Source organism: Nothoprocta perdicaria, unplaced genomic scaffold (assembly GCF_003342845.1).
Source record: "Nothoprocta perdicaria isolate Ctin4 unplaced genomic scaffold, notPer1 scaffold_11, whole genome shotgun sequence".
Taxonomy (NCBI): Eukaryota; Metazoa; Chordata; class Aves; order Tinamiformes; family Tinamidae; genus Nothoprocta; species Nothoprocta perdicaria.
Window position 1 is genome coordinate 4,729,865 of NW_020454205.1, and position 20,445 is coordinate 4,750,309.

Consider the following 20,445-nt stretch of genomic DNA (forward strand, 5'->3'; position numbering starts at 1 on the left):
AAGATTGCGGTAAATGTGTAATCAGCATGATTATCATTTTCCCTTCATCATTTCTATGTGGCTTTCAAGTCACTGTATAAGAGTTCAGTGTCTATGGTACTGCTGATGAGCTTCACTTAAGCTCCTTTGCTTGACTGCAAGCAAACAGAAACCAGAAAAGAACACGATGACACTGTGGAGTCCTTTGTTTTTTCCAGAGGTATTAAAACTAAGTGATAATTTCTTTCCTTCAACGAGGGGAAAAAAACCTCCCACCAGCTGGTAAAGGTTTTATCCTTCCCACTGTAAATACTGAAAAGATGTAATAAATGGCTTAGGAAAAGAACAGAGGAGTGCATTAATCCGTTGTGCTCAATGCACACAGCTGTCGGCATAGCTATTATATTGTAGCCTATCCTCACCTTCTGCAGTAAAATCACTGTAAACACCATAGTGAATCACTTCATTTAGAGCTACATATAACAACATAAAATGAAAAAAACACAATACAACTTGTATCCACTCATCCTCCAAAGCTAAAAACTTCCAGTTCTGTGTTATGGAGCATCTGTCAAATTTCAGATATCTGGAAATTAAATGTTTTAAAGTACAGAAGCAATTTCTTTATCAATTAAATGCAACTACCAATGGAGAGTCCCTCCTTCAGGAAAAAAACAGCAGTTTCGTTAAGTGCAGTGAGGAGTGGGGAGGGATGTTGAAAATAAGAGACAATCCCCAGGAAAAACTGGAAGATGACAAAACCATGTATTCTGAAAGGTTGGTTTTGTCCAGACATCTGGACAAGCTTTTTTCTTCCTGCACAGTAGCTCACCATTTACTGGTTTTTACCCTTCAATGCCAAAAGTCTTCCAGGGATACAGGAGAGCTTTAAACAATATCAAGATCCATACTGGGGAAAAAAAATATACTCCAGACAGACTCTTCTTTTCCTTGTTTGAGCCAGTATCATGTATCACTTCCAAAACTGAGTGACAGTTATTGTTTTTTTCAGTAAGAGGAAAGAACTCCAATAAATATAATAAAGATTAGGTATGAAGGTATGACACGGTGGGGCTATAAGGAAAATATTTGATGTGCAACCACATTGTGTATTTAGATACAGACACACATCAACCCTCTTCTACTAACAGAAGGTCTTGACTAGTTTCAAGCAACTTTGGCCAAGTGAGGCAGTAGCACAAAAATAAAAGATTCCTTTTAGGACTGTGAACAGAGACTGTGTGGCAATATGGAACCACTCAGGAACACTTCATTAAGAGAGAGAGGTCACTGTGTAAACTCCTTTCTTCCCCAACACCCTAAGAAAAGGCCACAGGAAGCCAGGCTTTCATGGTGCCACACAGATCTACTTGTTCTCCTTCGCAAGCTCAGTAAGCTCCACATTGCAAACACCTGCAATAAGAACTAACACAATAACCCAAAGAGATACTATTTTTCACATGCTGCATTATATCCCAAAACCAACCCCAGAAGTTTTAACTTTAATATCTATTCTCAAACAGTGCAATATTTAAGCCCCGCTGCTGAAGCGCAGGAATTATGTCCTTATCCTTATGTTGTTTTGGTATTTTTCTCCACATCTGTTCCAAAAAGGAGTCTAAATCCACATGGGTCTACTCTTCCTGACTAAATCACTAATCCTGTCATTAACCTCAGAAAAAGAGAAGATTTTTACGCTCACAGAAACATTATTTAACACAACCAATATAGCACTATTGTTTCACCCAGCTAAGCCTCTTTTTTTTTAAAAAATCATTTGCTATGTTGCTGCATAGAGAAACAAAGGGAAAAACAATACTCTTTCACTGTTCCATTTCAAAATTAGACTATATGTTAAAGGACAGCTTTTGCCTGAACTAGTTACAATATCCATTATGCACACCTGCATTATGGTAGCTGACAAGAAATATAACAAATCTTAGAACAGACCTTTACAAAGAGCACAGAATTAACTGGCAGCATACTAGTAATTTTACTGTATATTTTGCAATAATACAGGCATTGGAAAAAAGATTTAAACACAAATAGCAAAGAAGTTCAGTTTTAAATCCACTGAGATCCAGTTTCAGCATTCTTCATTTCTTTGCAACAGTGGAGGCTATCACTTACACCTCAAACAGGATCTGATCCAAAGCCCATTAGAGAATTTCCATTGATTTCAACAGGGTTTGGACAGAAGCCATGGTGCAGGGAGAGCCATTCCTTTACTCACTCACCAGCAGCGATAGCAGCTATAAGACTAATGCCAATTCTCATGATTTGACTTCTGTAACTCTTGTTTTTCTTAAAAGCTTTTATGCAAGCTTCTCGGCTTTCATCTAAAAGCCTTTAGAAAAAAACACTTTCTATTTCTCATAGTTGCAAAACAAGTCTTGAAAAAATGATCCTTAAAACACAGAAAGCAAATTCAAAATACTAAGTATGGAACTTTGCAAAACAGACTTTCACATCCATCTCATGGCTATTTCAGTACTTAGAATTAGTAACACTGCCAAAGTCAGTCAACTGAACGCTTCACCAAGGCAAAGGAGGCAGTCACTTCTAAATAATCTATCATTTGTGCATATTTTACCTTTACAAGAGGTGTTCAGTCAAATCATGCAAACTATTTACAAGGCATTCATTTAAACTTAAAACAATGGCTGAATTACAAAACTCTATATTTTTCCTGTATCCAATCTTCTGCTACAGATGCATGCTATAATAATCATTAATATGATTCAACAACATGCAAGAAATGACTATATTTCTATCAGCAAGAACAGGTGAATACTGATGCCATCATTTGATAAAACGCAGATATCACTATTTACCTAGTTTCATCACTTCCAGCCCAACTTGACCTTTAAAAGAACGAGGAGTGCCACCCAACAATAAAATCTGTCTTTTGTCTAAAAGCAGCATTGAGGTGAACGAGACTGGGATGTCAGCCAGGTCTGTTTCAGGTAAAGATAAACAGGTCTGTAATTCTACATACCTAGTTGGCAGCTTTTCAAAGTCCACATCCAGAAACTGTTCATAACTAGAAACAAAACTATCCAACCAGAGCTTCAGGTAATCTGGATCTTTCTGTAAAAGAAAAAACACACCTTATAGAATACAATACCTGAAATGATCAGCCAACAGCTCTGTTAACTATTAATTTCAAAAAAGTGTTTTAAGTGCTTCAATCAACAGGACAGCAGTGAATAGACTGATTTTTAGGACTCAAATATAAAACCTTCTGCCCTTTGAAATTCTCAACTATGTTGTACTGATGTGACAGTCTGCCATTGAGTAGATACTCATTAGTTCATGTGTGTCTACTTACTATTATCAACACCAAAAAATGATTTCTAAACAAGCTTTAGTAACCGTGCAACGTTACTAAATTATTACTTAGATCAGTTTTCTAATGCACAGCAACTGTTCTTCACAGTATGCAAGTTGGAACATTTCTTACAGCCTATAAAATTCAGTAAGAACCTCAGTGACAATCCTAATTACAACAATTTCTTTAGTTTCACTCATTGATTCACAACAGTGAAAGAAGGAACTTCTTCCAGGAACAGGCTGCTAGCAGCAGATTAGAGCTGCATGAAGTATATCAAGGCATTACACACAACCTGCGAGTTGTGCACTAGGTATCTATAAAACAAAAGCTTTAGTTTAGGATTCCTAACCGTAAAAACACACCCAAAATCTGTCAGAATACATGTTATCTTATGCCACTTCACTTAAACTTTACAAAGCATACTGTCAGATCAAAGCTAACATCTTCCTCCACAAGGATATAAAGCATCCCAGTCATGTGTATGGATACACACACATACACTCACATATTCTATACAAGGTTTATAAAATAAACATTTACATACAGTATTATAAGTGTTAGACATTTAAAACCTAATTTCTAACTTATAACATTCTGCAAATCTTTGAACCTTTTGCTCAGATTTCTTTCGTCTATTTCCTTCCTTCTTCCCACTCGTGCTTTATACGTAGCTACAGATGCTTGCAATTAAGACATTATTTCCTTGCAGTGTTAAGAGCAAGGAGCAACATGTGAATAATCCATATACTCTACTCTGGGGTGACATTGGTGATAAAGAACAAATCAAACAAGAATGACACGCACTGCCTTCCTGGTTCAAGGTCGCTGAATAAACTAGAGGCTCCAAGACAAAAAGAAAACAGCAAAAAGGAAAAAAAGAAACCCATAATAGGAAGCACTCCAAAAGCCACTCTCCAAACATCTTTCCATTTTAAGTATAAGAAGCATAACAGTCCCTTTCTTACTCAGGACCTTACTTCCTCTGCAAAGCAAGACCTCTAACTCAAGTAAGAAGGGTCAGAGTCACATTGACAAAATAAACATCACGATCACTGTTAATCATATACAAAATGCTTTCAGATAAGGTGATAACAGGCACTAAACTACAGCTTATTTACTTCCTTCTCCTTCACTTTTTGTCACTGTTTTCCCCTACTGCTCCTTTTCCCATTCTTCTTCCTTTTTACTCCTAATTTCCCCCAGCTTCATGAACTCATCTTCCCCTCCTTGCCTCTGCTTTTATTTCCCTTTCAAATGTTTTCTTTTTGAAGTCATGACATACTTTTCAATCTCCAGAATGACAGATACTTCAGAAGAATCTAGATTTAAAAGCTTTAACTTTCTTATAATTCATAAGTAGTTAGTTTAGCCACATGCAAACCATTTGGCAAGGTATGATTTCAAAAGATTGAGCATAGCTCAGGCTGCACTAGCAAAGTCATTAGTAGCCATATAAATATATCTAAGCTTTTGCTTAATTAATAGCTAGGGTAGTGCTCATGAAAGCACAAAAACTGAATCTATTTGACTTTTTTCCTGCTGTTGAAAATAACTGCTTTTACTTCATGTGCAAGTTCTCCTTGAAATATAACGTGAATTACTAAAACAACTATAAGTATTTTTAAATAAAAATGGTTTGTTGACACAGCTGAGGTTCATCTCTAGTTACTGACAGTAACCTACTGTAAGAAAACTTTCTTGACCACGTGCCATTAGAAAACCATGCAAATAATATTATCTGACTTAATGTTGTTTTAGCAAAATGTTGAGAAGGGAAGGGAGTAGAGAAGACAGAAAATTACGTTAAATGCCTGCTTGGTCCTTTTTAATGATAGTCTAAATCTGCTTCAAGCTTAAGATTAAATTAGAACTTTATCATTAACCTCTGATGCCTTTTCCAAACAGTGCAGACTAGCTTTAAGAGACAACTGCCAGACATAAGACAGGCAAAAAAAGTACTATCTAGCTGAAAAATTTTATAAAAGGCTACAAGTTTTGGCTTACTTGCAGTGCACTTACAAGTCTACCCACTTGGCCACTAAAACTCCTCTGAGGGAAGCAAACTCAGGAGGCAGTTCTTGCATTCTAAACACACAAACAATTTGGGGGAAAGGGGGTAGAAAGAAAAAACATGAGCTACAGTATTTTGTTACCTTTAGCACACTCATTAACCAAACCGTCTTCCAGCTCAACTCCTGCCAGAACACTCACTATATATAATCCAAAGTTATTAAAATAATCATCTTCAATATAAAAATACCAGGAACACTACTGACGCGTGTCAGCGAAAAATAGTTAAGGTATTTGACTCATTCCAAATCACATCTAGAGATTTCTATCCAACAGCATTAACTCAACATCACCTCAAAAAGCAAAGTCAGAAAGCCAACTAGATGACTTAGCAAAAGAATCTATACAAGAAGTCTGTTATGAACCATCCATAAAAGTATGCCATCTTTATAGAAATAAACATTAATGAAGACCTATAAGCTAGAAGTACATCATTCCATGAAAAAAAAGTAATCCAATACTAAACAGAGTTTTGTACAAATGCAAACAGAGAAGCTATTTCAAGGATGTTGAAAGAGAAGTTAAAAACAGCTTTCAAACTTTGGATCTGGTCCAGCTCTCCCTTTTTCTGTATTAGCAGTAAAGCTACCATCAGTCTAAATTCCATAACCTGCACCCGTTACCTGCTCAAAGCTCTATGATACTTCAACTTTACTGAGGCAGTTTTTAGAAAGCCAACTTAAAGGTACAAGTGTCAGCCATGGCAAAACAGGCACAAAAATGTGCATTCCTAAAACACAGCTGAACACCAAATACCTGCCTTTCTGAGGACCAGTCTACTTGCTTCAAAGGCATCTTGGCATTTTAGCCAGAGTGTGATGACAAATTGAGAAATGTGTCTATTTGATTTAATATCTCAATTTCACAAAAGTAGATGCCAACGGTATCAACTGCTTCCTCTGCACTTTTTCCCCTCTATTTTCTCATGAAAGAGGCTGCAAGCCAAATACCAAAGTTTGTCTGTTTTCCTTGGGAAATCAATTTCCCAAAGCAATCTGCAGAGCAACCCGTCACGCACCTGTATTGCCACATGGCAGGAGGAGGCATCCCACACTATAGGAATAGCTCCGAATTTGTGTTGTCCCCCAATACCACATCACTGAACTGCAACCCCAGCTCCAACCAATTCACTACAGATTGACTACTCCTTTTCCTCTGCATTTCCACCAAGAAAGTGGTAAGGTGCATTTAGCTAGACAATAATGACATATCTTAAGTACTCATAAGCAGTAAAGGCAGCAAAACCCCTGGAAAATATTCTCTTATTTGCCTGTTCTATAATTATCATCTTGCCAAGTCACTCTGCACACACACAGCTGGAGGCTGCACACTGGACAACAGCAGCAGCCTGTTTTTAGCAGCGCGTGCTGGGAGCTCACCATGCCACTACAGCACAGATACACTGCAGTATCAGCTATGAGAAGGCACCACAAGGACAGACTGGGATAAACCTGTTTTAATTTGCTATTCTTTCCGAGCCCTCACACACTCCAGTCATGACCTGTAAGACCTGTTAGAAGGGCAGCAGGAAATTTGATTTGTATGTCAGTAAAAACAGGGAAAAAAACTGCATGTGGTAAGACAACATCACCTATCAGTTACAGCTTTTCAATCACTAGGAAAAGATGTACCAAAATGTTGAGTTTGGCAGTTTGTAGCTTTCTTCCAAATTCACAGTCTTAAGTATTTCACCTACCTGCCTGGGACTTGCCTAACTTTTTGCAAGACGATTTAGGTATCTTATTTAAATAAGACTGCATCTATAGAAATTGCATCTACTGAAACTTCTAGATGACTTACTCCAAAGCTCAAAATTCAAGTTCAGGAAGTTTATTTCTCTTGAGTGACCCACTGAAACAATCTAAATTTTAGCAAGACCATTTTAAAGATTTCATTGTAATAGTGTGTGTGTGAAATTAAAAAACTGCAAATCCTTTTAGTTGATAATTATGAAGCAGGCCACAAATATGCAGGGATTAAGCTAAAGCTTCTGAGCTCAGGGAATTGTAATGAAGGCCTGTGAAACTGCTAGTAGCAGGAGCCATTCACCTGCAGTAAAATATTTTAAGCCTATTAAACCAAGTGTAGCTCACAGTACCTGAAAGTGAAAACACTTCCTTGTTTCTTCTCTCAAAAACAACTTTTTCAAGACAAAAACCTTTAGTTCTTTATTAATAATATTCTTTCAACTCTTTACAGTGTTAAAAAAATAAAGGCTGCAAGACCACTGATAGGGACCAAAAAACAGAATTCCCCAAATTTTTTTCTTTAGCTCCATGGTTAGTACAACCATAGGAAAAGCTGCTAAATAAATACAGTTGACCTTCACACTATTCTACATTATGTAAAGTGATGCTGTAGTAAAATACTGCCAAGAACGTTTCCCATAAAAGACCAACAAATTAACAATTTTTAGATACATAAGCCTGCAGCACAACTGTGACACAAGCTCTCAATACTGAGCCCTTGCAAACACAAAAGCCTGGCATAGACAGAAGGACATGGCTTTGATGTCAAATTAAATGAAAAAATAGCCTAGTGTCGTTTTGCAGCTTGAAATTTTGCCTTTGCTCACTACTGGGGTGAAAAGCCACCTCTTCTTAGATGAGACACCTAGGGACGTGGTTTAGCAGGTACGGTGCTGAAGGGTTTACGGTTAGACTTGATCTTAAATGTCTTTTCCAACCACAGTGGTTCTATAGGGCCTTCTCTACAGGTACAAAATGAAAAGAAATTTGGCTCTATCACACACTAACTTGGACAGGCTCTTATCTTGGATCTACAACAGAGTCTCTAAATTATAGCAGTATTCTATATTCTTAATGAAGGCTGATTAATGAGAAGAATTCTAGATGAAACATTTCTTCCTTAGTATGAGGTCAACAGGACTAAGTGTTATTTAGTAATAATATTTTTTAAAAAATAGTCATGCAGTATTGAGCTCCCTTAGCTTAATCCAAGTTAAAGTGCTTCAGATAAACTAGATCTTTAAGCATTTCCATTTAATGCTTCGGACTTGCGCTAGTGGAACACAGGCACATTTAACACAAACAACACTATTTACCTACTATATATTTGTGCTTTTAGATTTAACAGAAGCTTTCACTTCTACAGAAGTTTGACAATATTAGAAAAGTAATTTCTTTGAACTTTCAAAGGCTTCAGTCAAGCAGAACTAGAAGGGCAAAGCTCAGCACAGTTTTTATAGCCTCATCCAGGAAGCATTAGTTGCTAAAAACAAAAGCTGGATCCACCCGGGGCTATTTTCAGTATTACATTCCATGCTTTAAAGGAAAAAATTCTCTGCAGGGCAGTTCAGGGCCCTTGCCTGACTTGTCTGACAAGACAGTTGCTTGAGGTCATTAAATTTAACACACAGTCATAAAATAGCCAGCCTCATTCAGCTACTACACATAGCAGTTGACCTTCAAAGTAGATTTCAGTTTACCAGAACCTCCACAGACTCACCGGTTTTAGTATTAGAGCAACTAAACCCCCCATTCCTAAACATTTTATTTAAACTAGGAACTATCTCTTGGTGCTAAGACCGAATCCAACCTAGAAACAATAACATTTAGAAATATGAAACATTACTTTTAGATCACCAGTTAGCCTAGTCCTAAAACAAATTGAACTAATCTGCATAACACCGACTTGCAGGACATACTGAAACGTTATTTGTATTACATTATTCATTATGAGATTGGGTGGTGGTTAAGGAAGCCTTTTTGCTTTTCCACATTTAAAAAGACATAAGATGTCCAAGCAGAGATTTTTTATTTTGCTACATGTCAAAGTTTTTGTGCTCCCTGCGAACCTTTCCAAAATATAAAATAAATCCTTTAAAAGCTGACAGCAACACTACAGTTAGAATTGATAAAAGACTTGACAATAAAGCACTCTAAGCTGGCTAAATTGCCTTGCTAAATTCAATCAATTCTGACTACAGGAAGAACGACCTTCGGGTGCAACTCATCATCATAATTATAGTATTAATTTTTGAATCAACTATTTAAAAAGGTTCCTAATAATTATAGTATTATGAATTTCAAAATTCACGTGGGCATTCAGTTCAATTTCTGGAATAAAAGTGGGTTTTTTTGTTTTTTAAATAGGAATTGCAGTGAAACAAGTCACAAACTGCGTTGCAACAGGTCAAAACCTCCATTTTGCACAGGAATTTGCATAGGAATCAAACAAACATACAATCACTACAAAATTCAGTTCACAAACTCTGTCAATGTAGATACATTCCTTCTCTTTTCTACAAATCTTCCACTAATGCCTTGGATTAAAAAAAGACTATCAATTATGAGAGTCATTCCTCAACAACAATAAATTTAGTCTGGTATCCAAACTGAATCAAATAACACCTGACACCATCTCCAAGACCATCTGGTTAACCAGAATTCAGATTTCAATAGGGTCTTCACATTCTATAGAAGGTACCACTAGACAAGTTCCACGTTCAATACAACACTGAAGCTTTCCCGTTTTCCCCAGTCCCCTGTACCCTTACCAGAAATGTGCCATGTTGTGATTTATTAGATGCTATTTACATTGCCTTTGCCCAAAGTTAACACAAGAAACTAACAGCAGTAAAAGCTAAAGTTGTTTTAAAAAAATTATGAAACATGAAGCATTCTAAATAATTCAAAGGTAGCTAAAGTAACATGATCTCAAATACTGTACAGTATCAAAACAAGCCTTAATTCAATGAAAACTTAGATTATAGCTCTGGAAAGGTTCGAGTTTTAACGCCTGTTTGAATTCTAAGTTACATGATTGATAGAAATGAGAAAGGCTGATCTTTAGCAACAATTGGTTTTAGCAACAGCTAAAATTATCATTTTTGCTGGACGCACAAAAGACAACACAAGATAAAACAATAAAAGCACAGAAAGGCTGCAAGAACTGAGATGGTGCAATAGACAAAAGCTGTCATTTCAATACATCAGCAGTCAAACTTCATAAAATCTTTCTGCAGACCCAGAATCTGTGCGCAAATTTTCAGCATTTTTATTTCAACCTATCACATGGTTATTATGCACTAAAATTTATGTAATGCAAACTTTTTAGCCACAGATTTAACTATTTACTTTGTCTACTTGACCTCATCACATCACAGATTAACACTGCACTAAAGCTGAACTATATAAAGGTGGAGGGCAGCTTTTCCAAAGCAAAAAAGTATCTAGGACTCAAGCTAGGACATACCACGATTTGTGTCACTTGCGCAACTGTTATTTGGCATCTGCCACACTTATGCAGATACAGGCCTGCAGGTAACAGCCTTGTTACGGATACCCTGCTTTATTCTCAAGAGTTCTGTCCATCCAGCAGTGAACAAAGCCAGCTCCAACGGAGAAGCACAATGCAGACATACGAAAGCCAGTGTAATTCTTGCCACTTGCGAGACCTCTAACAAGTTGTATTTTTAGCAGTTTTACACAAAGAATACCAAACATGTTTTCTTCCCATCACAACATGTTTTCTCTCAGTTTCCAAGTTTGTCCTTGAAGGCTTGTGAACACTGGAGATTTCTCATGTTCAAAACCAGAACTGTTTTGAACTAGTTTTCCAAACAAAACTGCTTCCCGTGACAAAACTTTATTCCTCCTACCTTCTCAGAACTAATGTCTAAATCATTCTAGCTTGAAGTTCCTACCAAACTTCAGTAATTTATCAAGAAATCTGTTCATTCCTACAATATTTCATTCCCAGTCAATATTTCAGTGCAGGAACTCAAATGCAGATTTTAAAAATGAGTTAGTGAAACTTATTTATAGACAGTTGGTAGAACTAGTTACAAATATCCCATTTCTACTGCAACCCACTTTCTACAGAACTTCTGAAGATTAAGGAATACTGGACTGATGGCCCATATGTGTTACTGTCAGTTTATGCTGCCAATCACTCTTTCACTTAAGCCAGTCATTTGCTTTTTGCTTGATGCTTACAGAAAACAACTCAGCTTTCTCAAGATTTACCTTCAGCCCTTAAACTCTCTTCCATTTTCAAGGTAAGATGCTTTCCTATAATGAGGCTTTTCTAACATTAATCATTATAGGAAAACAGTCTTGTTATCTTTTGAAGGAGTCAAACCTAAACTGCTTTATTTTCATTCTGTTTTTATAGATGTTTGTGCCATTATTGTTCAAGCCTTATTGCCAATGTGAGTGTTCCATTTTCAACTTCTGTCTTGGCTTTCTTATTACTTTTTAAAAGTTTTACAGCATTATATGGTTTTAGGTAGATTCTGGTGAGTACTCACGATAAAGAGAGACTCTCTTCCTACATTTATACAGCCATACTTAGCAATACTACTTAATGGACAACATACTATTCAATACGACTTATTCCTCTTCCTTACTACATTTAGATGTAATTCTCATTTATAAACAGACATTCAAATTATTTTAACTGTTTTAAATGCTGGAAAAAGCATCAGCACAAATATTTTACAAATCCATGAATCTAGCCATTAATGTTTAGATTTGCAGAGGCATGCAGGAGCTCCATGTCACAGTGAGATGAAAAACTTCACACTGTTATGACGTGAATAATGAGGTTTAGTCTTTCTTTTCTGGCACTTCCTATTGCATTTCCTATCCTCCTCTCTACCACTGTGTTTTACGAGAAGATAAATTGGAAGTTACTCAAACAAAAGACTTATTAAAAAAAGGAAAAATTACAATGTTTATCTTTACTCTTGAAATACATATGTTTTGATATTTTTCCTCTTATATGTACTTACTTCAAGAGACATTCAATAATTAAAGCAGCTCTCATCTATGGCAGTTGTTTAACCTTTCCGAAGTCTAAATATTTTAACAGTGTCTATCGTCAACATTTGGATTCAGGCACTGAGCTACAACACCAGTCAATGAGCAGCTGGCAAACCTTCGTCTAAATTCTATTTCTGTAATGGAACAAACATAGTGGACATCTGAGTTGATTCTGCAACGTTCCTTTATCTGGACATATGCTATACCTGAACCAGATAATCGAGTTAAAAGCATCATAATTCAGGTACCACAGAGTAGCCTGTAACTACTGTAACTGTAATTTTACTGTCACTGTATTTTACTTTGCTCTTACAGTAGGTCAACACTGAGAACCAGAAGCACACATTTCTAGTCTTGTGACAAAATTAATTCCAGTTAAGATGCAAGATCTCATGAAAGCATGAGATCATTTCATACAAAACTTGATCTTCAAAATATTCCACTTTGGCTGATATGCTAGGGAACAGGACACTTATTAAATCTGTAAAGCTCTAATCCACGAAACTGTGAGCACACAGGAATTTGATGCTGCACAGGAAGACCACTGTGAACATCGTAACAGTATGGACAAACCTCCCAGCCTCCTGAAAGTAACGGCTACATGTACATACTGCTAAATATATTATAAAGTAACAAGAAATAGTTTGTCTCTTGCAAAATGCTACCATTTTCTTGCATCTTCACTGTTTGTATCTAGTTACCACCTCAACTCAACCAGAAGTTCCGCATTTCCTACTGCAGTATCTTGATTTTATGGCTCCCACCACCCAGCACAAGGCTGCCCTTGCCCATCTCAGGGCTACCACAGAGAGAATCTGCCCCTGTTGTCTTAAACGTAAGAGATTTATAATAAAAAGCTCTATATTTGTAAATATTGTAACTATATTAGTCCTCAGACTGTAAGAAATCTCTTAAAATAGCAGACAGTAAAGTCAAAATCAAAGGCCAGCTGTTCCTGTTTGTCTATCCATTCTCAATTCAGTATCTTACAAAGACATAACAAGGATAGTTTCACCTACATACACTACACTTGTTCCAAGTGATTTGTGACTTTCACAAGTAACTCTCAGAACAGCAGAATTTAGAATATGTATTTAAAATACTCCTCAAAAGGCACTTTACGTAATATTTTAAGTCTTCATTCACAAATTTCAGTGGAGCATGAATTCACATGGTAACTTACAAAAAACACTTCAAGCACTTAGTTTTCTCAAGCATTCATCTCACTGTGAGGAGACTTCATTTTCTGATACAAAGACAATAATTCTATATAGTGATGTGATATGAATCACTGATAAATCAGCAATTGCACAATAAGGCTTGCTCAAGCTTGAGCTCAAGCTCAAGTCAGGATGAAGTCATGTTTAGGATGCAAAGGTCAGTCTTTCACAGGGTTTACAGTTTAATGCCTAAGATTATATTCTTGTCAAATTGCATAAATTGGATCAAGGCACAGAAAAACTGAATGGGTAGAAGCTTTTCTCTTTCACAGACTCTGCCATTCACAGCATAGATCACATTCATTTAGATGAACTGTTTGCTCCCTGAAATATAAATACAACTAACTCATGTCAATTAAATACCTCCATTACACATGCTGAAGCTTCGGCTTCTAAGTATTTGTAGCATGCTGGTCTTATGACCTAACAGTCTGTCATGTAAAAATAAAAGTCAAAATCAACGTGCACACTGATAGGGTTTATAGCACTTCACTCTTGACAGCCATCCCTGCCTGCCTAATATAAAAACTATAGTTAGTCCTAGGTTCACTTGTGTTTTCACTGAGATCTCCCGATTCTTACAAGTCAGCCTACAGGATCCAGAGGTTTAGTAGGTGAAGCAAAAATAACGGTAGGTGAAAGCACTTGAACCCCTCTAGGACATTCTTAGGAAAATGCATCACTCCTTACTGAAATCATATTCAAGTATTTTTCTGTTAGCTTTTGATCTAGGGCAGGGAATTTTTCTCATATAAAATTTACAGTATCAAGTTGCTTTCCACATGATATTACTTTAAAACAATACACCAATATCCTTCACCACACCAGAGAAGACACTGCAACATTTATCTTAATACAGGCTGATTCTGTAAAAAAATCCAACACAAATGCAGTGCTACAGAAAGTTTTGTTTTAAGATGATAGGTTATCCAGAAGTCTGCTCTTCTGTAAAACAACAAGAGATCTGTAATCTCTGTTAGCAAAGATCAGAGCATTATGACCTGCTTTTGCTATGATCCAAACAGAATCCCCCCATACCAGTATTGCTAGTACTTAACATCTTGTCTTTGAAACAGGAAGCACAGACTCAGCTGAGAAACATACTGACAGCTTTGCCTTCAAGCTATTAAATGACCTACAAGCTAAGGAGGTGCTTCAAGAAAGCATGACTTTACTGGAGATTGAAAAAAAAATCCTAGAACCAGCTTCTTGATGAAAAGCTGCCTGGTGGAATTAAAACCCTTAAATGTATGAAAGGTTTCTTAATAGGGTTCAGTGAGTCCAGCACACCCATGCACTGCACAGCGAGTTCTGGTGACACGCGATCTCGCATGCTTTTCACTAGCTGCCTAACAAAGCAGATTAACTTTTAAGGTGGCCCATCCATTTTTAAAAGGCCTTTAGAAAGTTTTTACCATATTTAAAAGGCTTGGCATGAGACTGATCCAGCAGCAAATGGTGCTCTATATACTACAAGCCTAATCTTGAAATAATTTTAAATTACTACTTGGGCTTACAAATCAAGTTGTCCTGCCCCCATGACTACAAATAGCACTCAGTCTCTGTTCCAAGCCACTTTTAAAAATACAGAAATTAATCAGCTCTTTAAGAGTCTTCTGAACTAATAACCTTGTTTAGAAACAATCTGCAGCACGTTCTTCTGAAAGTTAACCATCTGGCTTTTACCTTTCTTGCTCCTCTTTTTTTCTAAGAGGAAAAATATTTTCCACATTATTTTCACAGTGCTGCTCACGCAGCATGTGAAATGCTCTTAAGAGCTGAGAAATTGGTTTTTACACTTGGCTCTGTTTTGGCAGGACACTCGGGTTTTCTTGGTGTCATTTCTATACCTTCAGAGTTTAGAGAGATACTGTAACCTAAGGAGTACAAATGTAGGCCATATATTGTGGGGAGGACTTAGACAATACGCAAACTTTTTCTTAAATACACTACTTCAATCAAAGGATACTGTAAAGAGTAAGCAGGATCTAATACTGTCCTGTTATCTTTTGAGCTGCAGCTCTTCTTTTCAGTGCTTACTAGCCTTTATGTCACTTAATAGCTTAATCACATTGAAAATCTGCACTTTATAGAAAAGCAATAATTCTTTAGAAAAATCCTTTTTCCCCATTTTTCTTCAAGTTAATGACAAGAATGCAAAGAATTAAAGTTCAAGCAGATAAACTTCTATATAGGAAGTGGCATGCAGCCACTTTCTGAGCAAAATTAAAAATATCAAAAACCTTAAGGCAATAAGTTACAAATACTTGATAGATGCTGCCACAGGCTCTTCAAAATATTATAACATGACTTAATTGTGCATATTGACGTGTAATTAACTAGGAACGGTTAATTAATGAGATGAGAGTAGGAATATTGCTATAGTCACATTGATCTAACAACACATGACAAAACTGGTAGCAAATAGAAGTTATTACCTCAGTCATACAAAAACAGAAAAGGTCAGAGAAACAGAGTACATCCTCTTCCCAGACTACCTCTGTTCATCCAAGAGGTGTATTTTCAAAGATTTCTGTACGCACATATTTAAGATTTCCCACTCCTTTAAGTTATTCACAGTTTTCAAATGATATTCCACATGCTTAATATGTGATTATGGGTACTATGATTGTCCGCTTAACTGCTTAAAATTTTCCCAGTGACTGCTATAGAGAAGAATTATCTATACTATACATATATATATTTTCCTTATCTTAGCATATATACCTGAGCCTAAAGTGAGCAGCTTACATTCCTATCTATATCCAATTGACTAACACTAAGAAACATAAAGAACATAAGCATATACGAGACAAACATAAAAACCCCTCATTTTAAACTGAAAGTCATCAAAAGAGATTGTGCCAGCTATTTGCATCCTGAACAACACGTTCTTTGTAGAAATTTTGACATCACCATTTAAAAATAAAAACAAAACAGGCATAGTCAAGTAAAGCACTGTTCACATGATCAGAAAGGCAATGCTGTGATATATCCTCAAGACACAGGTCTGAATTTTACTAAATTTAATGAATTTTTAAAATGCTTCCATACAGCACCAAAGCAGCATAAATCCTGCATCCACTATATTTACTGGGTATCTTTAGCACTTAAGTAAACGTTGCAGCTGACACTTGACACTGCACAGGGATGTCAAGTGATCACAGGAGGCAAGTCATGACCCAGGATGGATGATAAGGTAGTAACACAGTATCATCCATCATTTTAAAACGATGAGGAGCCTTGCAGAGATGGCACACTGCACTCTACTTCACACTAACTTTAAGAACCTGTTAGAAAAATAAACAGCCACACATACCAAAGACAAGCCAAATAAGGCTAGTTATTAGTATCAGAGGCATCATGCATATGCCCCTCTCCACCCCCAAAAAAGAGGAGTTTGGCTTTCCCTGTTTGTTTAGGTAATAGGGCTACAAAAGTTAGTACTGTATATTTGAGATTTGCAGAGAAACAAACCCCATCCTGCTCATCTTCAGCTCTGCAGTTTTTGTAGGCTGAAGACCTTGCACATTTTCCCTAACAGAATGTTACCCACTATAAAATTGTGACAGTGCAAATAACAGACTATGATAGCACTCTTCACTGCTCCATAAACTTCTATATAAGCAGTACCATGTGCTAGTGATTATATATCACTACAATTTCCCCCTTGGTTAGATGCAGAGAGAAAGGCAAAATAGAGCACAAAGATATTTTCAACACACGAAAGTGATCTGTTTTAATTTATGACATTTCACACCTTAAGACTTCATCTCAGTTGCATTCTACTCTACCAAACTTTATCTGAGATGAAATACTTTTTGCCTGAAATGGAAAGATATTAGAATTGGTCAAGTTAAGAGGACAAGATGTTTTGTTTCCAGGATTTTTTTTTAGAAAGTTAAAATATTTTAGAATTATTCTAATTGTCCTCAAATTTCAGTAACAATTTATTAATAAAAACATTTTTTTACTTAAGCCCTTTTCATACACAAATCCATCTATACACATTGGAATTACATGGTGGGGGCAGGGGGGAAATCAGGGCACCAAGGGATTTGGAAGGGTATGTTTCTTTTCTATTAAAATGATTGAATAATCCACCCTCTACCACCTGAGACTGCACATGCCCCATTCCTATAAATTATCCTCTCTCCAGGTGATCTAAAGCATACATTAGAACTACCTTCCCTTTACTTACACAACCCTCCTCCTAGCACACAGAAGAGGAATGAAAAATCAGGGAAGGGGGAGAAAAGCCACACAGGAACAAAAACTTAAGAACCATCCCACAAACAGAGGGAGGAAAAGGACCAAGTCTGGCTGGAAACAGAAATTCCGAGCTTGGCTCATCTCTGCATCCCTGCATCTCCCAAGGCTGAGGGAAGCCTGAAATCTCTGAGTCTGTTCCAAGTGTCTTTGTTCTTCTCACATCGATGAACTCACTGGCAAAACATCCATCTCCTCTAGTGCTAGCCTATTTCCTGCTGCCACTGGCATTACTACATTTGTTTAAATGGCAAAGGTCTATGTAAATAAGTTTCAACCCCACAGAGTGCCCACGTGGGTACTAAGAAGTCATACCTTGGTGTTCTGTTTGCACTAGTTACACTTTTAACAACACAGACAGCATTAGAGTTGCCAACTTGCACAAAATTATGAAAAAAAGCAAAATTAAGACTCAAGCCATTTTTAACCATCACTTTGGGGCTTCCATTAAGCTAGTCCTATACTTAAAATCTCATATTCTATACACCTTGAGAAATGCCTAATTTAGACACAAACCAGAGGCATAAAGAGCAAGAAAATGTCTGTACTACCTTTAATGCCTAACTAGCTTGAAAAGTTAAAGAAACTGGGATACTTAGGAATCATGGAACTACAAAGAAAGAGAAAAAGCAAAACCAAACCAGAGAGAAGGGGCACTGCAAGCCACACTTAGGACTGCCACAGACTTCTCATGCAACAGCAGGCCCATCCCTTTCCTAAACTTTACTGTTATTTTTTCAGCATGTTCTTCATTCAGTTTACAGATATCTGTGTAGGTAACCCAGAAACCAATTTGTATATATATACACACACTTGGCACTTGTGACAGCAAGGAGGACTTGTACTTTAAACACATGAAATGATTTACAATGTATGATACAGAGACAAACTAGTGTTTTAACAGCCCCATCAGGTGAAATTCATGGAGTACTTTGATGATACTGTGATAACCAACCAAGGTTAGAGAGTAACTTAATAAATCTGCTCTTTGGGAAGGCTTTGGCTAACGTGGTTAAGGTGAAATTAGAGCTGCTTAAAAAAACAAAACTACGTATCAAGTAGCAATGAATTAAATGAATACAATCCATCTTCATGCACAGGTGCTACAAAGAGAAAAACAGGATGCGTTCAGACAATTAAAGTGCATTGCTGACACACTGTGTAAACTCATACACAGAAAAGGCCCAAGACGAAGAGCAAACGAAGCGACAAGGTCAGAAATAACCCACGAAGGGCAGCTACACCCTGAAGAACGCCACCCAAGCCCGCTTGGCTCTCAGCACCAATCTGCGCCAGAAGCTGTCACGGAGGCATTTCAGGCGGCCGACTCGCGGAACCGTGAGGAACCGCGGCAGGACGGGAGCCTGCAGAGGCACTTGCCTTGTTGCAGTAGAGCATCCAGAGCTCGTAGAGCCTCTCCCGGGAGGCCATCCCGCCGCCCGCGCCGCGCTGCGCTCGCCGGGCCGCTCACGACCCCACCATGCTCGCAGCGCGGCGCGTTTCGCTCTCCCGCCGCGGCCGGCGGGCCCTCGCTCTCTCCTTTCCGGGCTCCCACTCCCGTTTGTCGAGCTTTCAGCCTCTCGTTTCGGGGCCGGCCGCGCAGCAGCAGCAGCACAGCGGCAGCCGCGGCCGGCGGGCGGGCATGGCCCTTCCTCCTCCTCGGCGACGCGCTCTGGAAGCGAAAACGCACCCTGCAGGCCTTCGCTTGGGGGGAAAAAATACAAAAAAAAAAAAGAAATAAAAATAGAAGGAAGCCGCAAATCGCTATTTAACGCCCGCAGGCGCCCCCGGGGGCTCCGCGGCGGCAGCTCCCGCCGCGGCTCCTCCGCGCAGCCGAGCCCGGCGCCCACTGCCCCGGGCCCCACGCCGCCCCTGAGGAGACGCCGGCCGCAGCCCCGCGCCGCCTCTCCCCGCCAGCCCGCAGCCTACCGGGGGAAGCCGGGCGGCGGCGAGCGGCGGCCGCGGGGCGGCGGAGGGGGCCGGGCCGCGCCACATCGCCCGCCCCGCCCGCATTCCCGCGCACGCCCCGGGCCGCGCCGCCGGCAGGGGAGGAGCGGACGCCGCCGGCGCCATCTTGGCTGCGGGCAGCGCCTCCAGCAGGCGGGCAGGGCGCCCTCAGGCGCGGCCGTTAGCCCCGCCCGTTGAGGCCGTTACGAGTCACGCCCCCAGCGGGCGACTGTTCTGGTAACGGCGTCACTGCCTTTGATCCCGACCGTTTCCCCGTTTCCAGGCCTTTGTTGAAGGAAACGCGGGATGCTCAAAGTCGTAATTCCAACTTTTCTGCAGTTAAACAAGGATTTTCCTCCCTACTCCCCCCCCCCCAAAGAATTTGTTGCACAAGCAGTCTTTTTCACCCTTTTAACAGTATTGGCCATCAACATGGCCAATAATTTTTAGAGAGCCAGAGTAAAGAGTAAAAAAATCCCACAGTTTTACAAGTGAAGGCTGTCAAGCACCCAAGTGTCCCACCTTTTCCAAAGAGACCTCTCTGCCTAGACCTGAGGTATGTGTAAACACATGGAGTGCCCTGGCTCTCAAATGGGTTAAGTAGCCCATGTTTTGGTACACAGAGATTGTGCAGGACTATGAAAGAGTGCACACCTGAAATAATATCTTTAGCAGAGATGTGAAAAGACTTTTCTCCACACTGAGGTGACAAAAAACCCACAAAGTCTCACACATGCTTTGCTTGGTGAAGCAGAGCTTGCCATTAATTGCCCAACTTGTTTCTTTGCAAAGGACTTCCATCCCACTGCAAAGTTCACATGAGATATAAGCATTCTCT

At 38.7% G+C, this 20,445-nt stretch overlaps 1 protein-coding gene across 3 annotated transcripts in view; it reads right to left on the reverse strand.

Moving 5' to 3' along the window:
- The window catches only part of NBEAL1 (neurobeachin like 1), a 74,441-nt gene extending 55,339 nt beyond the window's left edge, over positions 1-19,102 (reverse strand). For all 3 annotated transcript variants that reach the window (XM_026048047.1, XM_026048042.1, XM_026048058.1), the window contains exons 1-2: positions 19,041-19,102; positions 2,978-3,069 (exon numbers count right to left, since the gene is read on the reverse strand). In XM_026048047.1, coding sequence (XP_025903832.1) covers positions 2,978-3,069; positions 19,041-19,091 — 143 coding nt within the window. In that variant the 5' untranslated portion in view covers positions 19,092-19,102. The remainder of the gene's footprint in view (positions 1-2,977; positions 3,070-19,040) is intronic.
- Positions 19,103-20,445: the final 1,343 nt, after the last annotated feature.